Source organism: Argopecten irradians, chromosome 7 (genome assembly GCF_041381155.1).
Source record: "Argopecten irradians isolate NY chromosome 7, Ai_NY, whole genome shotgun sequence".
NCBI lineage: Eukaryota > Metazoa > Mollusca > Bivalvia > Pectinida > Pectinidae > Argopecten > Argopecten irradians.
The window spans coordinates 45168940-45187946 of NC_091140.1; the positions used below are offsets into that span (position 1 = coordinate 45168940).

Below are 19007 nucleotides of genomic sequence, written 5' to 3' on the forward strand. Positions count from 1 at the left end.
CACATTCTCCTAATAATCAGATCCTTATTCCCAGTCCATTACTAGGATGATTTGATATCATCCAATTACAGCAATATTCTGACGACTTTTGATCTATATTACTACACCCAAGAGGCGATATGTGTAATTGCTGATGTCGGAACCATACGGCTAGTCCGTCAGAAGGTGCAGACAGGTACAAACTCATGAGATGACACGACTTTAAGCAAGAAGAGGATGACGGATGCAAGCCACGATGGTTAAGTATTCAGATTTAGGAGGCTCAGAATAATAACTAGAACACTGACACGTCAGAAAGGGCCCCGCTATGTGTCTGACGTGCTTAAGTGGAAAAGTAGTATTTTGACAACGAATTCTTCCGTGTTAGCTATATGTTGCTAATAAATAATTAATGTCAACATTAATTGGGAAACCGATGATGGTACATTATTATAATTCTTTGGAAAAAGTCTTCCAAGTATTTAACTTGAATCCCGATTCCAAGCTAACATTACATTAAGAGCATACAATTAACTCAAATACCCCTTTTAAACAAGGTAAACCTCATAGTTTGCTGAAGAAACACATAACAAATGTGAAAGGAAGGGAATAAAGGTCTTGCTCAAATATTTTAATCATGTAAAAGGTTTTTTTTCCATAAGAGTTGTATCTGCAAATAAACTCTGTGGAATGGTATATCTTTTCTTTGTCTCTGGAAAAACTTACTTCAGGATAAATTCTGAAAAAATATCAAGTTAGATGAAACTGTTCTAAGTGAATATTGTATACTAGTTTTTAAATGTTAAAATCCAAGATGGCCGATTTTTTAATTTAATTTCAGCCTGAAAAATTACCAAGCAGATCTAGGATGGATGGGGAATCATCATGTAAAATATGGGGAAAATACTCCACTCCCTTCCATCATTAATGTGCAAAAGAAAGAAAAACGGACAGACGGACGGACGGACAGACAGACGGACAACCTGATTACTATAGGGCACCCGCATCTCGATGCGGGGCCCTAATTACTTTCGCTCTATTACAAAAAAGTTATAACTAGAACGGAACATTGGTAGCATAGAATGAAGGAAGGATCTAGGATTGCTTCTGAAGGGAGTTGATGACGAGCTGTAAGAACTTTTAGTACATGTTAAGAACCAGACAGGCGCCCAGACCCTTAGTTGTTGATAAGACTTAATCAGCAGAGTTTTTTCACTAGATTGTCTCCCCCTAGTTGGAAACAAAAATAATCAAGCCAAATTTTAGGGATTTTTTGTTTCAATATCATAGAGACTAGTGGTAAGTCTAGTAAAGAATTGACAGATATTATGTATTAAAATATATTACCAATATACTGGTGACTCGAATGGTTTCAACGCCCAGGGTGGAGTCGTTATGCGATTCATTCAAATTACTTATCAGTTGAAATCCATCTTTCGGTTTCCATATGCCAATCTGTAAAATGATATATATGACAGGAATTATATTTGAAATAGCAGAAAATATTAGTAAATATTTGAAATGGCAATGTTATGGTGGAAATTCAGTAGTTTTGTTTTATAACATTTCCTCTGTTATGACAGCATATTTGATTAAGCCACTCGCTGATTTGTTTGATAATTTGTTCTGAGGACCATATATACAACATCAAAGGGAGGGAATAAAAACAAAAACTATGTGTTTTTTGAAGTCTTTAAGCATGCTGTTTATTTTTTATTGCAATATTCCAGAGATTATAGCAATAAACTGGTATATTTACTAGGTCAGAAGTCTAATACTAAAGAACAGTAATGATAGGGTAAGGAGTGAGTGCTGATCAAATTACATCTGATGTCATCGCATAGCAAATGGATCCATTTTTTACGAGGAGGTGGAGGTGGTTCACCATGAGATTAACCAGATGAATCCAGTTTTATAAAAGGGTGAGGTGATTTACCATACAATTAACCAGACGGATTCATTTTGTACGAGGGGTGGGGTAGTTCACCATAAAATTACCCAGAAATTCATTTTTCATATTAGATGGTTTACATTAACCAAAGAATAACCAGACACACAGGCCTATCGCTAACGATGGGCTTTATCAGGATGTATATTTCTTATTTCATCTATTGTATATCAATACTTCAAAGGTAAAAGATGACATCCCAATAAGGATGATGTATATATGTCTACACAATAGGTTAAGATCATATAGGGATGTTTCCTACGAATCTATACAAATTAATGGACATGATCAATCGTCTACGAGACAATTACCAATGTGAATACTAGCTTTGTGATGTATTTGTTTGCTATATGTAGACAACGGCGATTTGTTTGACCTTGGGTTACATGTATACAACATTGGAGGTTAACGACCATTTAAGAACATATACAGAAATAAGATAATTATTGAAGCAGTTTAACATATTGTCAGTGTATTTTGAGGTAAGACGTTGGCACTTCATTTCGAACTATCATTTAATCATAAGTACATTTCATTTTGAGAAAATAAAACACATTAATAACAACTCTGATCTGACCTTAAAAAAGACAGTAACGGTTTTCTTTCCCCTTTGTTCGTATGTTTTTTTTAAATATAGTATTTCTTACCTTATAAGGACCATGTTTGAGACCAACTTTAAACACATCCAGTTTGTATCCTTTACGCATACCGTTTTCGTTGAATTCTAAATGCCCGGTTAAACCACGGGGATCAATCTGGAAAGATATAAAATAAGTACCGCATGTGAATAACTTTTCACCATTGCTATAATTCCATAAGAACCTTCATTTCAATTCAATCGCGAACCGTTGATAAATTACAGTAAACCAGAAGTCGAATGTAACATTATCTATTATGGGTTTATATATATATTTCCTTGATAACTGACTTTGGGAACCATAGATCCGAAGGCGCGGGTAAAGAAAAGAAAGAAAAGAGTACCTAGAGAACAAAAACAATATCATGTTGTGAACTTTCGAACTTTCCCATATGCGACATTTGTACAGATATAGCGTTATCCCTGTGGCTCTGAAGAGTATTATTGTTATACCCAAGAAAGGTTCTATATGTCCTAAACTTCATGATAAATGTAAAAGGCGGTTTTCGTTGGTCCCAAGTGCAATGGTTATTGGATTTAGAACTAATACATAAAGGGCCCAGAAGATGGCCTACATTGATGGCACAGCTTCACATTCCTTTCTTATTTCCTTTGTACTTTGATTCCTATAGAATAATCGTAATGGGTTTTTATCAACAGGAAGATAATAAACCACGTTAAATACTATACGCTTTAAATCTTTAATGGTTATATCATTGAGACCAGTCAACTTTTTTTTTTCACTATGTATTTTGTAAGTTATTCTTATGCAATTAAGATAAAGCTTCAATGAATGCAATTACATATCTTTATGGCGTTAAAACCAATATTTTTCATTTTGTTCATTTTCGAACTAAGGATGCTCCTTGACTACTTGTTATTGATGGCAGCATCGAAATTTGTTTCATAAAATACACTTTTTAATCGTAAATTAAGAACCGTTCCAATTTTTAAAATATATTTGTTTATATCATATTTCAGTATAAAAAAGAGCCATGTTTTAGAAGAAGACTTTTTAATCAAATGCAAAATTCGAAACAAAACTCAGCTGTATTGATTAGAAACAGTATGGGTTCAAAACTCTTGTTTGAATGATTGACAACCATTAACTGGGACGATTCCAATGCAGTTTATTATCGCTTATCTTTCCAAAATTATTTGATCTATCGGAATTCTCAGACAGGCAAGATAACGTCTCCACCGCTGTATCCTATAGATCAGAGATACAATATACATTTCGGTCACGGCCTTGTTTTTTTCTGTGAATCTAATTGTATCAAAGCCACACAGAGTAACACAATCGATGCGAACATTTTAAACTCATGCTATACATTTCCGAGTAGATCTAATAAAGTGTTCAGTTTTTATTCTAGCATAACATTGTGAAGATAGCAATTTGACATTTGAAATTTGAAATAAAACCAGCGATTTCAATCGAATCTTTTTTCCAGACATATATATTTTAAATATACACGCTTCTGATATATGTCTTTAAGGTTCCTTTATTGCCTACTTTGTTAAATGAGGTTATCGATTTTTTACACCAGCGTTGCTCAAATTCTGTTTCTTGCACATTTAAATTGCGTTTTCTATTTTGAAATTTATAGATCTGTAACAAGTAAAGACCCATTCAGGATTTTTTTTTGGAATTATGACTCAGATAGATATATTCATTATTGATACCTACTATGTGAACATTAAAACATTTGAGTATCGTAACAAGAGTTTATATTTACATTTCCTTGTCACTTCTACTACATTAATGTATATAAACTAACCAAGGCAAAGTGAAGTATATGAGAGTATAACTGACACCCAAAACGTGATCATTATGACGTCACTAATGTTGATGTGGTGACGTCAATTGATCACCGTTAAAATGGCTGTTATAATCGTGTGGATTAAATCGTCGTTGATAAACGGTTTTCCTGGTCTAGCTATACAATGTTAATGCAGAGAACCAAAAATGAGTTGATAATGTAAATATAAGCATTGACCTTTCTTCCTATGGCATGTATGGTCTATATAGATGCCAGAGCTTTGCAGACAACCATCTCATAATGCGCTAGAGCGCATTGTAAGATTGTCAAAAGCTCTGGCATCTATATAGACCATAGATGCCATAGTAAGATAGTTTAATGCTTAAATAGATCACACTTACAGTTTAAAGTTCAGCAAAACTTTAACATACATAGAGGAATATTATTTTACCTGTTTAATGTTATTGATGATAGCGTTGCCATGCATCCAAGGGTTACCATCATTGCATGGAATACCTCTAGTCCTGTTATTATTATAAACATCTCCACGACGAAATGTCGTTCGGAATACCTCCGTATTATTTCTCAACATAGACTGAATGGTTCTCCGGACGACGGTAACGGCATCAACTGCTAAGGCAGCGTCGACCTGAAAAGGTTTCAAAACGAACAAATATGGTCAACATATCGTCTTTATATAATACAGAGTTATCTCCCTTGTCGATAGGAATCCATTGTGACGTCATTTATTTGAAGGCAGAATTTACTCGTTTTCTCTGAAAAGTATGACGTTACGCTCGCATACAGATGGCGTCACATTCAATACCTATCCGCAAGGGCAGCTAACTCTGCAATATGCAAATATAGAATACAACATTCCGTTCTGATTTGGAATGAGTTTTTTTCCCAATCAGGTCAATGAATTGTCTTTCATATTTGCACTCAGTTACAGAAGGAAACATCGTTATATCAAACCATTCAACTACTTTTTATGTGCAAAAAGTTATGAAAGAGAATTGAAATATGAATCTTTTGTCATTTTAATCATTTTGAAAATTGCATTAAGTGACAAGTGTAATTCGACACACCATTCGGCATTTTGATTTTTTTTTAACTTTAATTGATTTTGACATTTGCATGCAGTGACAAGAGAAAACCAGAATTTTATGTTATTTCATTTTTTCTTTTGACAAAAATATTAATATTGCTAGTTATTCTCTTCTGTTCCCCTCTATCGTCAATTTTCACTCATTTTCTCATCCTCATGATTTCTCTTGCTTATTATCACACTTTCTCACTCTCTCATATAGTGTGAGCATGAGAGTAAAAGAGTGTGTGCAAGAGTATAAAACATTTGTAAAATGCTTTATGTACTTACTGATATTTGATCTCTCCCAGCTTCCTTCCATACCCTGGGCGGAAGTGACCGCCATCTTGATAGAAACTCCATAACATTTGGAGCCGAATAATCCAGTAACTGAAATCCTGTTATATTGACACCTCCATGAGTAAATCGTTGCAAGTTTAAATTCAAAATATTCTGAAATCAAAGCATAAAGAAAAATCAAATTACTTCTCGCACAGCAACACTGATGACTCAGAATTATATCACAAATTGTTATAGTATGTAAAACAGAAAACAAAAGTTAGAACATATCAGGACAGTCAAATCTGTCTTTAAATACCACACATGGGATTGACCATTTTCGACCATGATGAAATGGTCTTATTAAGCAGGTGGTCGTTATACAGAGGTGGTCGCTAAGGCAGGTTTCACTGTATTACATCCTACAGATTGATCTTCTCTTGTCATTTGTTTTCCTTTTATTTGATGAGCAACGTCCTACAAGTACTTCTCTAACAGAATAACGATATTTTGTTTTCAAAATATCAATATTACAATAAATACATTATCACAAGAAAACAACTCCACATAACAGTTACTTTAATATCAATGTTTACATAATAATATGGATACAATTCTTAGAATGCTTTGTGTCCCTACTTTAATCACAAAAGTGAGTTTGATGAGTCATCGAAGAGCGACATTAAAATAATACTCACTAAAGTTCCCAGAATGTATTTGTAGCCTCTCTTGTTCATTCCAAGTTTTCGTATCTATAAAAATAAAATCATTAATAAATACGATCTTTTTATAAATATTCGACTGAAAAGAAGAAAAAAAAACCGAATCGTTTAATTGGAGGCTTTCTGCAATATATCAAAATCATACCAATTTGTATAAGTATGAGGCTTTCTGCAATATATCAAAATCATACCAATTTGTATAAGTATCTATTTCCTGCTTTATGTTTTATCTATTTTCTTTTTTAAACGAAAATGATTACTTTAAAAGCACCACTGGATATGCTAGAACACCCAATGTATATTACACACCAATGCATGTCAAAAATATGACATCCAATGCTTATAATTGTAGCCAAATCAGGAAAACAATTGAAATATATTTTCTCGTTCTCTCTCTCCCTCTCTAAATTATGAAAGCGAAATTAACCAGTTATACAGTCACTACAAACTTGTCATGTTTTTTATTCTTTATATAATCTATACAAACTTATAACATGTATATTTGTGGTAATGCAATAGGTCGAGTTATTCGTTTTGACTTAATTACATGATATGGGGTCAGCCCTTTTATCACGCTTAAATTCCTAACTGTCCACAGTTAGAGTGGCAGAAAGTAACTAGAAGGCGGATGGGGAAAGCTAAGTATGGATAAATTTGCTGTTTAACGATTTTAAAAGTCTTTATTTTATTTTAGAACGGTAACAACAGTCTCAGGTATTACATGAATAAGTAATAGGTAATAACTTATGATTTAAAAGGTCATTTCTTTCTTAGAAAATTGGCTTTTAAATGAAATTTGTCTACTGGTGAATCATATGTCATTAGCTTAGGCAAAAAAGACAGATAACTCTTAGAAACCAAATTTATATTGATCACATTTCAGTTTTCCACGATGAACTAAATTTAATAATACCTTTTTCTTCTGTCAAAAGATAACTAGACACACTAAATTTCAATTACCCGGTAAATTGTACACAAAAAGCGCTATATATACTGGTTTGGGATTTTGTCAAATCGACTAAACATGAGGGAAGAAATTTAACGTTTAGACAAATGAAACTTGTAACACAACTGTATTTGTGAAGATGAATTTAAATCTTGTGTCCGCATCTATTCTGAAATATTGATATACACCGTGATCAAAGTATCGGTTTCACAATTTAGACAATTTTGCAACTCAATTACGTATTAAAAATATCTAATAGTAAATAGTTACAGACATAAATATCGTTTTTATAATGAGATGTTTAATTCATATGGTATAGACAGTGTTTAGAATAATCTATCATATCATATAGAATCTAGACGCCTCTAAATGCGTTGAATCCGCTGAACATTTGAATTTTCTATTTCTGGATAGTAAACCCTCGTTCCGTTAAACTAGCTACAGTTCATTCCACTCCTGTTATACTGCCTCCTATGGCCACGACAAACGAGGTATAAACAACATTCACTTTATGGTAGAAACTAAAACATTGTTATATCCACATATTTTGATTTAATGTGGAATATTGCTTTGTGTTAACTTTGAATGTTTTTAACTTAACTTTTAATGTATCAAAATTATCAATATAGAAATATCCTTCATGAAGGCAGGGATAATTAAAACAATATGCTTTATTAATATAGATATATTGCTTATATATTAACAGGCAAGCTTTTCTACCCTGAATTTTAGGTTGAGATATCTTAAAGTTAAGAAATCTTAACCTAAGGGTAAGAAATGCTAACCTGAAATTGACGACTAGAATTTTCAACACGTCAAAAGTTCTTGACTTGAAATTCTAGTACCCAACTGTGTTTACAGATGTAAAAGATATCATGTCATTACAAAGGTGGCTACAACTACTTTCCTTGTCGATGGAACTTTGGAATATAAAAAATCGCCTTAATTTCAAATCAGTAACATGCTAACAATAGTACTAAAGGAAAAGTGTTAAAGCACCGATGGCTGTCGGTTTGCTCATAACGTTTTCGTTATCTGGAAAAAAACCTCATTTGATTTCACTTTATTACAAAAACGTTACGCAAATTGCTAAAAAACTGTTTCTGATAGCAATCTAATATTTTTAAAGCGACAATCTTTCAACGGGATGTGTAATTGAATGAAAATGTTATGTAATAAATCGAACGGTCTTCGCGTTGAAGACAAATCTTTCACGTTCATGACGGAAAATGGTTTTACATTTTTTTTACCTTCTTGCTAATAACATGCCATCACGTCTATAGAAACACTAGTTAAAAGGAATGGCGAGAAAATCGTGATGATATTAATGCCATTTGGCTGTACAACGGGACGTTCTATAAGCTCGAGGCATGTACTTTCGTTTAATTGTGACGTTGAGAGAGTACCGTACCGACACCACGTGATGCACTTGTAAAGCTGTATCACGTGGTTCATATTAGCACATAAAAACTGATCTGAAAGTGTCATGCAATTTTGATGGAGCGATCTATTTCTTGTAAACCCGCGGTATAACGTGTTTTAGGCAATACCCATGAAGACGCGTTTAGAAACATTATCGAATATGAATGGATGGGTTATTCATAAAAAGGGGACTCTTATAGGAAATGAGGAAGAAAATGACTGAGTACAATGTATCGACAAAATAAACCTGAATGCTGGATTATGTACTACATCATTATAATTGAATTCAATTGTAAAAGAAAAATAAAGATGTTCGTGAAAAGTCAAAATGTCGAGGTTAATTAAAGTATACCGACTTTAGATACCATTCATTTTTTAAAAACAACAACATTAGAATCATATGGTATAAGTTCATTTTTATTAAATTCACAGTTATCAATACGGACCATAGAAAAATTGACCTTGTGTAGAAGCGATCGCTACGAAAGGTTTAATTGCATGAGCTACAAGTGGATGATATCGTAGGCTAAAGATATAATATTGCTTGATCCAATCCCACCACTGTACTATTCTTGACCAATTTGTGTTTCTTTCACAATACAATGTGTTTTGAATCGGCTAATATTTAGGAACTGCCCAGGTTAGAAATAATCATTTCCATGTGAATAATGTTTCGAATTATAGATGTTTTTTTTTAAAAAAAGAGTTTAGTATACAATAGTTGGTGGAATGGATTTTGAACTATTATCAATCTTATATATTTGAAAAAAAATGTGAATTTACCGAAATATCACTGTTTAGTGACGTAACTGTTGTTTATGGAATGATTTTTATTGTTTGTTATTTACTGGTGTATAAACTGCATTTTTTGTACAGATATTTTAAATGACGCGATCAATAACAATTATTCATGATATTTACATTTCGACCGACCATTTAATTAAAAGTTAGGTGTTCCACATTAACTTTATTTTTTTTAATCCCATTTATACAATCTTTGTTAAATATTTTATTTGCTGATATGTAATTAAAGATTTACATTATATCCATGCATGCAGTATATTGAAGATTTGTCATACAGATACAATAGGTCTAATCAGATGCGCATGCACACTACTTGCGCAGTATTCCGGTGTGTGTATTCTCGCGCGGCAACCACTGCGTTTACGCAAGTGTAAACGATTTTGCAGTTGGTAAGGTTATATAGCAAAGAGAAAACGGAAATATAAATATAACGTCATAATCACGGTAAGGTAGGACTTAACGACGGTAAATCGTACTTTACTTAAGTCGTTTTCGGATCTCATAACCACCCGATTTTGTGAATCACAAAATCTCTTTCATCAAGGTTAAACCGCTGACTATATTAAAGTTTTCAAATGACCTTGTGGGTATACACTTATATCGAAAACTATGTTTGCTGTTACTGTTTGCGTTGAGATTGTACAGTGTTTTAGATATCGTGATCAACACATGATTATTGTTAATGATAAAACAAAAACGATCAAATTCATGTGAATGGGCCATACCGTAAACATAACCTGGTCACTCAGATAAAAAACTTTAATGCCAGCGACTTTCCCTAAATAGCAATCATTCAGAGGAGCATTCTATCAAAAAGACATAAATAACACTTATCTAAGAAAAAATGTCGGCCAATCCGCGGCGCGTTCGATCAAACATTTGTTTAATCATACAAAGTCTGCTACATTTGATAAGCACGTTGGGATTTTTTGCGGTAACCACGGATATTCCTTGTAACTATGGCAATTACCCTCTTGCCGTATGCATGATCTTTACATCGTTAGAAAGTGCAACAGTTACTGTGAGGGTATGTTAAGAGTACAAAGAGCTATTGTTTTATCGCCGTGGTAATTCTTTAAGTCAGGTATCATGGGTACTCTCGTTAAAAGGTTATTTACATTAATTTCCAACACTAAAAAGCGATACAAGTCCCCTTAACGATAAAATGTGCAGGATTTTTTCTAGACACAGAAAATTACATTTTGCCCTGCTTTGGTATTAATACGCTGTATGAGATAAAGTGCATTTAGTATAAATTAATCTTTATTCCTAATTGATTATATCATTGTTCCGCGTGCTATTAACATGCTTAGACAGACGCTTGGCGATTAATCTACAAAGCTAATAATATATAAATTGAAAGATCTTAAACAAAATCCTGTTAAGTACATTGCTTGAGACCATTAATCGACATTCGACCATTTGAACATGTTTGAAGGTATCGTAGAATCAATCATTAACCTGCTTTTTTTTGCTAAAGAAATCTGTGTGGAACCTATGAAAAAATCTATCGTTATTCTTTTTTTGCCAAATACTTTTTTATGTTTTCATTGTACAGTTGCATATATATTGAATTTGCGCTTAATATGAACATATATACATTCCCCTTCCTTGCCTTTTTTGTTCCCGTCGTCATCACTTTTTCAACTAATTTTACCCGGATATTATGTAAACATTTGACTGATTTGTATAGCTGGGTCTAGCCAGATATAGTGTACATTGTACACCAAGGCGAAAATGGGCCGCGCCTTTTATGAATTGAATGTTACTTGACCATGAAGTTAGTGTTCACAGGTGAGTTTTGATGTTGTGAGTAAATGTCATAACAATAATACAAATCAGTCTATCAGTCTTTCACTACTTGTGTTTTAGTTCCTTGTTGTATGGCTTATCAATCAAGGAACTAAAACACAAGTAGCGAAGGAATTTAAAATCAAAACCAGTAAATTAAGTGAGATTTTGAAACAAAAAGAATATTCGAGGCATGTAAAAATGGAAATTTTTCTTCGAAACAGAAACGGAAGCTGTGACAGGGTCAAGGTCGAGTCCGAAGATCCAGATAACGCTAACTTAGGAACCTGTGGGTACCGAACGCAGATATTTCGGTAGAGGATTACGTTTCTATTTGTGATAATGTCATCACAACCACAACCTTATCAGATCACATAATGTCATCACAACCACAACCTTATCAGATCACATAATGTCATCACAACCACAACCTTATCAGATCACGACAGTACAAAATCCATTATGTATACTAACGTCTTCATTGACAAGGATGACAATGATAGGAAAGACAATAAAAACGTGACTGATGCTGAGGCACAAAACTGCACAACTAACAAGGTACATGTACATTCACAAAACAAAACGTCAGTGATTATATTTTTCCCAGTCTTACTGCAATAGTTTTATTTGTCAGCAACAAAGAACTTCTTTAGCGAACAATGGAAATTTGCCCACGAACCAATTTTATTAAAATTAAAAGTTATATGTAGCAACATAAATACAAACCCTTGAAATACGTTTAAAACATTCAAAAGGCCTCAGAGGCATGTGCTATTGCCAAATTAAAGTTGCCCAGTAGACGCGTTTGACAGGGTTCCCTTTTTGTTCCAAAAAGGAATCAAAATAATGTTTTATGCCATAAAACTGATTTATTTTCTAAAGACTTTAAATAATAACATATTATGATCACAAATATGTATGCAAAATGCAACAAATAAAGTTTTGGCTACATTTTTAAGACAGAAGATGTTGAAAATTTGGGTGTTTATTTCGGCCAGGTCAATTATTAGTAATGGTGATTCACCCACTTCCAGTTTGAGTGCACCAAACATATTTTCAAAAAAGTTGGCTCATTACTTGAAGTAAACATTGTGAAAATTTCAGAAAAATTGGTCAGGTCTAAGTGAGGCAAGGTCTAATATTAGCAATATTACACCATGGTCGCACTATGACCCTTTTTAATCATAAAATTGAGAAAAAAAGAAAGCAAGTTTTTTCTTATCTAATACTTATTAGTAACATTACAAGTTTGAGGACGTTTGGACTTAATACTGTTTCATGATCTTGGAGGCTGGACCCGGCATCATAAAACTATTTTAGTTTCTATATTGTTTTTTTATTTAAGTGTATAATGTTACATAGACTAAATAAAAACCTATCGGATAAAAGTTTTATAGTGCCAGGCCAAGGTTTCGTTATAACAATATCGGGATAACCACTTCGTTTAAGCAGGGCGCTCTACTGGACCATAGACTATCATTCAACGGCTCATGGAAATTTCAAGGTTCCTGAAAATGTATTTCGGACGCATACTTAAAATACATATTTAAAAAAAAATATTTTAAGTTTCCTTTTAAATCATTACCTTATAAACGATCGCTAGTTCCCACAGAATCATTTAAAACTTGTCTAGGTCAGTAAAATGTACCGAAAGTTTTGATATCCGGCTCTTTTTGCTGGGATGACATTTTCGCATTGCCGCAGGTCATTGATATGATCGCGTATTTTTGACCCTTAAATATGAAGAATTATGTGAAGCATACCTACCCTTGAAGTCAATCGCAAAGTTTTGATTCGCTAAAATTTGATTTTCCTAGTTTTGTACAAATTTCGAAAACTTTGACCCGCTAAAGAAACTGGTTATACTGTATAGTGTATACCGGTGACGTTTTCAAATATATTTGCCACGTAGTCATAGAGGCAAGTCGGAGTTCAACATAATAGTCTGCTGGTTGATAATTTCATACTTTGTCTGTAGCTGTATCAAACGTCTTATATCAATACTAGGCATACATACCGTATTGTGTTTTTTGAGTGGAATTGCTGGTAAATACTTATTCTTTGGAGACAGGTTGATGTAAAACCTTGAGGAAAAGCTACGTGACAGTTGCCATAGAGATAAATTAATTATTCAGGTTAGAGCTTATTGGAAATGTACGATAGACAGGCATCTTCGAATCTATACTAGTGTTATACCTTTAGGTTGATTGAGAAAAATGTCTGACATATAATGCAGGTTGACAAGAGTTCTGTAGTAATACGATTTAACGTTTACTTTATAACTGTATAATGACAAGAATACTAACATATAATTTGTGTTAAAGAACTAAAACCTATTTAGTTTATTTTTGTATTTGACATTGCTATTGGCATTTGTTTTCAGTGCTACTTTTTGCATTTTATCATATTCACCATTACCCGGAGCGTTGTCGAAGAATTACAATTATAGGAAGACCAAACTGATAAACAAAGTAACCAAACTTGTATGGCCTTAAGCACTTTGCTCTCAAGCTGCATTCAACAACGCTGTTGACTGTTTTACATATTTCGCATGATTCTCGAGATGACGCTACTCCTGCTGATGAAAATATTCTAGCGTATTTGTTTGCACTTTCATAACTCAGACATTTGTTAAGCTCCTCTGTGGTAGCGTTTGTATTATATTTAAGTAAAACTAAACTATATATATTTAGAGAGAGGGAATCTACAAATAGCACATCGAAGGCACAGCCAAATATACAAAAATAACACAGAGGAAGTGATGAATACTTACCTGTTTGGAGAAAGTGATGGTTACTTACCTGTTCAAGGACTTTGTCGTATGCAGGTTCTGAGTTGAAGTCCATGAGAATAGTGCTATTTTTGAAACCTGAATAGACACGATCGAGTTTCCGTAAGTCCTCGTGAGCGTTGGTAACATCGTGGAGACGATGCCAGCGAACCTTTACATCTGTTCCGTTTAATATCTTCAGCAATTCTTGAAGTTTTATTAATCCTAAAAAACAATAGTTGCATTATACATGTATTTTGCTCCTTAGATAAGAGATTCTTACATTACATCATCCCATGAAATGGAATTTATGGTCTATAGACGCAAGCTTTGCAGGCAACTCCATTATGAGATGATTGTCTGCAAAGCCCTGGCCTCTTTATATAGGCCATATATTCCATAGGAATATAGTTTAATGCTTATATTTATATCATTAGCTCATTTTAGGCGTCCCTACATAAAATTGTTGAAGTTAGATTATGAAAACTGTTTATCAATGACTGTATACTGAACAAGATGGAAAAGACATTTTGACAGTGATCACTTGATGTTACGGTATCAACGTTAGAGACCATAACGGTCACGGTTTTGGTGTCATTTATACTCTCATAGACTTCACTTTGACTTGCTTAGTTTGTTTACAGCAGTGGCACCTGAATGTAAATACACAACAGCTGATACGAACTGGGATAATCCGGCTTAATACAAAGTACTTTGCGTTCCCGGCCGAATTCCCTCTTTATATTTGTTAAAGAAACTCGGAAAATTTGGATAATACGAAGTAAATTTTTGGCCGGAATGACAAAAATCATACATGAAATCTGGCAACTGCCGCACACGAGATTCGAACTCCAAACCTAGAGATACAGTAGTAAAATGTTCTAACCACTCGGACACCATATAATGAACATAAAAAAGAACGTGCAGCATAGTATTTTGAATAGTATATGCTTTATCAAAATTTAAAGCCAGATGATAGAAAAAATAAATGATATGGTCTAACCGTGTTTGAATGGCACCGGTGTCAATTTCTTAACTACTGAAAGACCATATCGAGGCCAGCTATCGGAACTCTTAGTCAGTCATACTATTGTAACAGGGCAATTACATAAGTAACTGTATTTTACAGCAGGGTCAAAGAACAAAATAGTGTTATTTCATTCATATCCGCTACTTATCATAAAGTTATTAATGAGTTTTATTAAATGAGGTCACACATCCTTGGAGAAAGAGGAAGTGATATTGAAATAAATAATGGTTCTTACGGCTCTAAATGAGGTGTGTCACAAAGTACACTTTCATTATCTTTACATCAAAAAGAAATAAAATGAAGTATGTTAATTTCCATACGTTTCCGTTATTTCTGATAACATTATCATCATAGTTTTATTTTCCTTCCCATGAAAGCAATTATGCTGTAGCTGAACTAATGATTTTCAAATTGCAAAAAGTAAACAGAAATTGATGACATTCACTTAACCCAATTAATTATTGGAGCCTTAAAAACATCATAAATCACTCCTATTTCAATAAAAATCCTAACCTTAATGCAACTCAAGAGTCATAGATGGGTTTTACCCGTGTAATAATAATCTTTACTGAAAACTAATGCTTGTTTTGTCAGTCTTATACGTCGCTGTAACTAACCGTTCGATATTTGATTTTTATATCATATTTGTTCTAAAGATTTATATAAAAAGAATAAAAGTCCAAATGTGTCCACAAAGTTAAAAAAAATCCAGAAACATGTTACAGTACATTCTTTATAATCTCCTTATCTAAAAATTGCATTTTGGTATTGCAAACATTTGGCAGACATATACGAAGGAGTTATGCTGTATTTTATTGACTTTTTCAAGCCTTTAAATTTGTATCCAAGTGTATAGTTTTGCTGTCCCTTATCAACAGGCCTGCCATCGCTTGGTATCCCTGAAGGGTCACAGACCAATGGAATAGGCATATCGTGCAGTTCCTTAAACTGACATTTTGATTTATTTATGAATACGCGATGGTATCACACGTGTTTGATACATACATGCATATATCTAATGATTACGATCTCATGACAAGCGCAACAATGATACATAGCAAATATTCTAGTGAGTTGTATAAATCAATAAAGGGCAAAAGCTCTTCCGGAACCCACGTTCGTATTGTGATTATATTTATATAAAGGGTAACACTTCATAAATATATCTTTCATTTATGGGTATACATAGAAAAACGTTTTTATTAAGGGTTATACTTTGAATTACACTTAATTTACAGCTTTAATATCATTTAGATCCTATATGAAAACACGATTAAACACCAATTATTGTTCAAATGATGAATATCATTTATGCTCTGTCTGCGGTGGAGCATCTTTAAAGTGCGAATTGATTTCGCAAATTCCCTGATCCAAGTAAATTCGCTAAAGATTATATTCGCGATTAAACATTTATATCATTGATTCTGAAAGTTAAAATTTCCCGATTTTTTTTTTAAATCCGAGTATATTAATCTTCGCGAACTTGTTTTGAAACGGAATTCGCGAAATCAAGTAGCGGCGAAAGCAAGTTGGTTTACAGTATTGCACGCGTTTTAACAAAAACATCAGTGACATGTTCTCTCAGATAACGATTATGATATAACTGTCTGTAGTTATATTCCACGGGTTTACCAATCTCATCACTCGACATCACACTGAGAAATGTCACATAATGTCAGCATCCATGTGACCATTTAGGTTTGAGGCGTTATATCATACCTACTGATGATTGTAAGAAATTCCAAGACGTTTAACGCATGCGGTAAGTTATATGTTCCCATATTCATCATATGCTATGATTTATCGATAAGATACGTATAAAATATTGATGAATAAATTCATTTCACTTCTATTGTGTAATTGTTTGGTTGGACGATTAAACAAAATTGTTGATTTACGAATAGCGTTTACGCTGATATCATACCCTCCCATTTCTGTTATACCACGATGGCGGTATAGACAGAACAAAATTCAAGCACATCACATGAGACAATTGACGATAAATTGTGTTGACACGTGTCAAATGCATTGGGATCAGACGAACAGACGTAACTTCATTCCTTTTGATATCGACTATTCATATCATTCCCAAGTGATATTCCCTTTCGTTCTATCTCATAGAGTTTCTTTTCACAAACTTGTGTTTTTGACAGAACCGGCTAGACGGCGAGATTATATTTTTAGAATTCATACACATATGCAAATAGAGGTAGTTTTCGTGGTCAATGAACCATGTATTTGATAGGCTGCTCATTTCTGAGAGCTTGACCACCAGTAGAATATGTTCTGGATAGCTTTGTAGAGGTTGCTTTATTGTTCCATTTGTTACGGTGAATAGGAAAGGCACTTTTAATATGGGTTCACAGACATAAATGTTTCTGCCAGTGGCACATGACATTATCTCTATAAATTGTGTATAACAATGAAGTGCGAGCCATTTAATGAACGAGGACGACGTACATTATTATGTATATAAAATCACTGTTAAGGTTTGAAAGGCATTAAAATGGTCTGATTGGTATGTAAATTGTCTTGTCAACAAGTCACCAAATGCTTCAATAGATGTAAGTGCAAAATCATGTGACTTTGTATAGTCAAATAATTACGTATCTCAGTTGTATACATTTTTGTAGCTAATATGGAAGAATTTTTGATTAAAAAGTAGTGAAAGCCAAGTTTTTTGGTTCTATTGACATCTTTAAATGGGATGATGTTGTGACGTTACTTTAGTTAGCCTCAGAAAAAGTTTTGACAAATACAGGAAATGCTACAAGAACAATTACATAAACGTACATGGTATACTTTGAAACAATTTATTAATAGTACCAACATGAATGCATTGCACAAAGAATGTGAAAACATACGCTAATCAACGAAAAAAACACAACAACAAAAGAACACACAAAAAACCTAACCCAAACAAACAAACAGACAAAAAAGAGAGAAAAAAAACCCATCCTAATCGCGTTGGAAGCTGGAAGCAGTTGATAAATTATCATGTTAACAATTATGAAATGCTTTAAGCAAATATTGACTTATGTGGAAAAAAACCCAAACAAAAACAAACACATGGATTTTTAAAGATTATCGCCTTATCTAAAATTACATTTACTGTATTTCAAAATAATTGTTTTGACAACAGTATACAGTGTATAGCAATCATACCGATAATCGAAAGTTTTAAAGCTTTAGGCTTTTACTTGTGATGATTTATAGATATCTACGTTTAGATTCCTCATGATTTATAGATGTATGTATGTAATTTAGAAGTAGATGTGCCTGTTATCGTTTATTTTAAAATCAAATCGACCATGTAGATAGCATTGATATCTTTTCATGCATCAGTAGCATTGGGGGGTAAATGTTGTTATGAATTATGTATTCCATGAACGATACTGATGTTGATTAACACGCTTAATTTAGTGATAAAAACAAATGGACAGAGGTCAAGGGTCAATAGCATCCCTATTTAATGAACAAATTGGCTGTCGTTCAACCGTTTAACCAAATCAAAATCAAATGATTCAATTCTAGAAATTTGAATACTGGTGTGAGTGTGAGTACTGGTTGAATAGATTAATATATAGATAAATGCAGATATAAGATATAAAGGATTTAGTTTTGTTACTCTAAGTTTGTTATTGCCAGGATATGGTTTTGTCAATGTTGGTACAAGATTCAATACCATATGAACCCAACCTTCCTGTGCATAGAGAGAAAATTGGCAGATTGTTTTGTAAACGTTTCAATGAATGAGTGATATCATCTCTGTTATAAGTAGCTAAATGTGTCAGACTATAAACTGGGCAATAGTCAACATTGTCATCAAGTA

At 33.3% G+C, this 19007-nt stretch overlaps 1 protein-coding gene across 1 annotated transcript in view; it reads right to left on the reverse strand.

Annotated features, from left to right (window-relative positions):
• Window positions 1-19007, reverse strand: part of LOC138326684 (glutamate receptor 2-like) — a 98276-nt gene that overhangs the window by 16959 nt on the left and 62310 nt on the right. Inside the window, exons 4-9 of the mRNA XM_069272685.1 lie at window positions 14177-14370; window positions 6389-6442; window positions 5703-5864; window positions 4776-4973; window positions 2575-2682; window positions 1327-1434 (exon numbers count right to left, since the gene is read on the reverse strand). Of these exons, the coding sequence (XP_069128786.1) occupies window positions 1327-1434; window positions 2575-2682; window positions 4776-4973; window positions 5703-5864; window positions 6389-6442; window positions 14177-14370 (824 nt within the window). The remainder of the gene's footprint in view (window positions 1-1326; window positions 1435-2574; window positions 2683-4775; window positions 4974-5702; window positions 5865-6388; window positions 6443-14176; window positions 14371-19007) is intronic.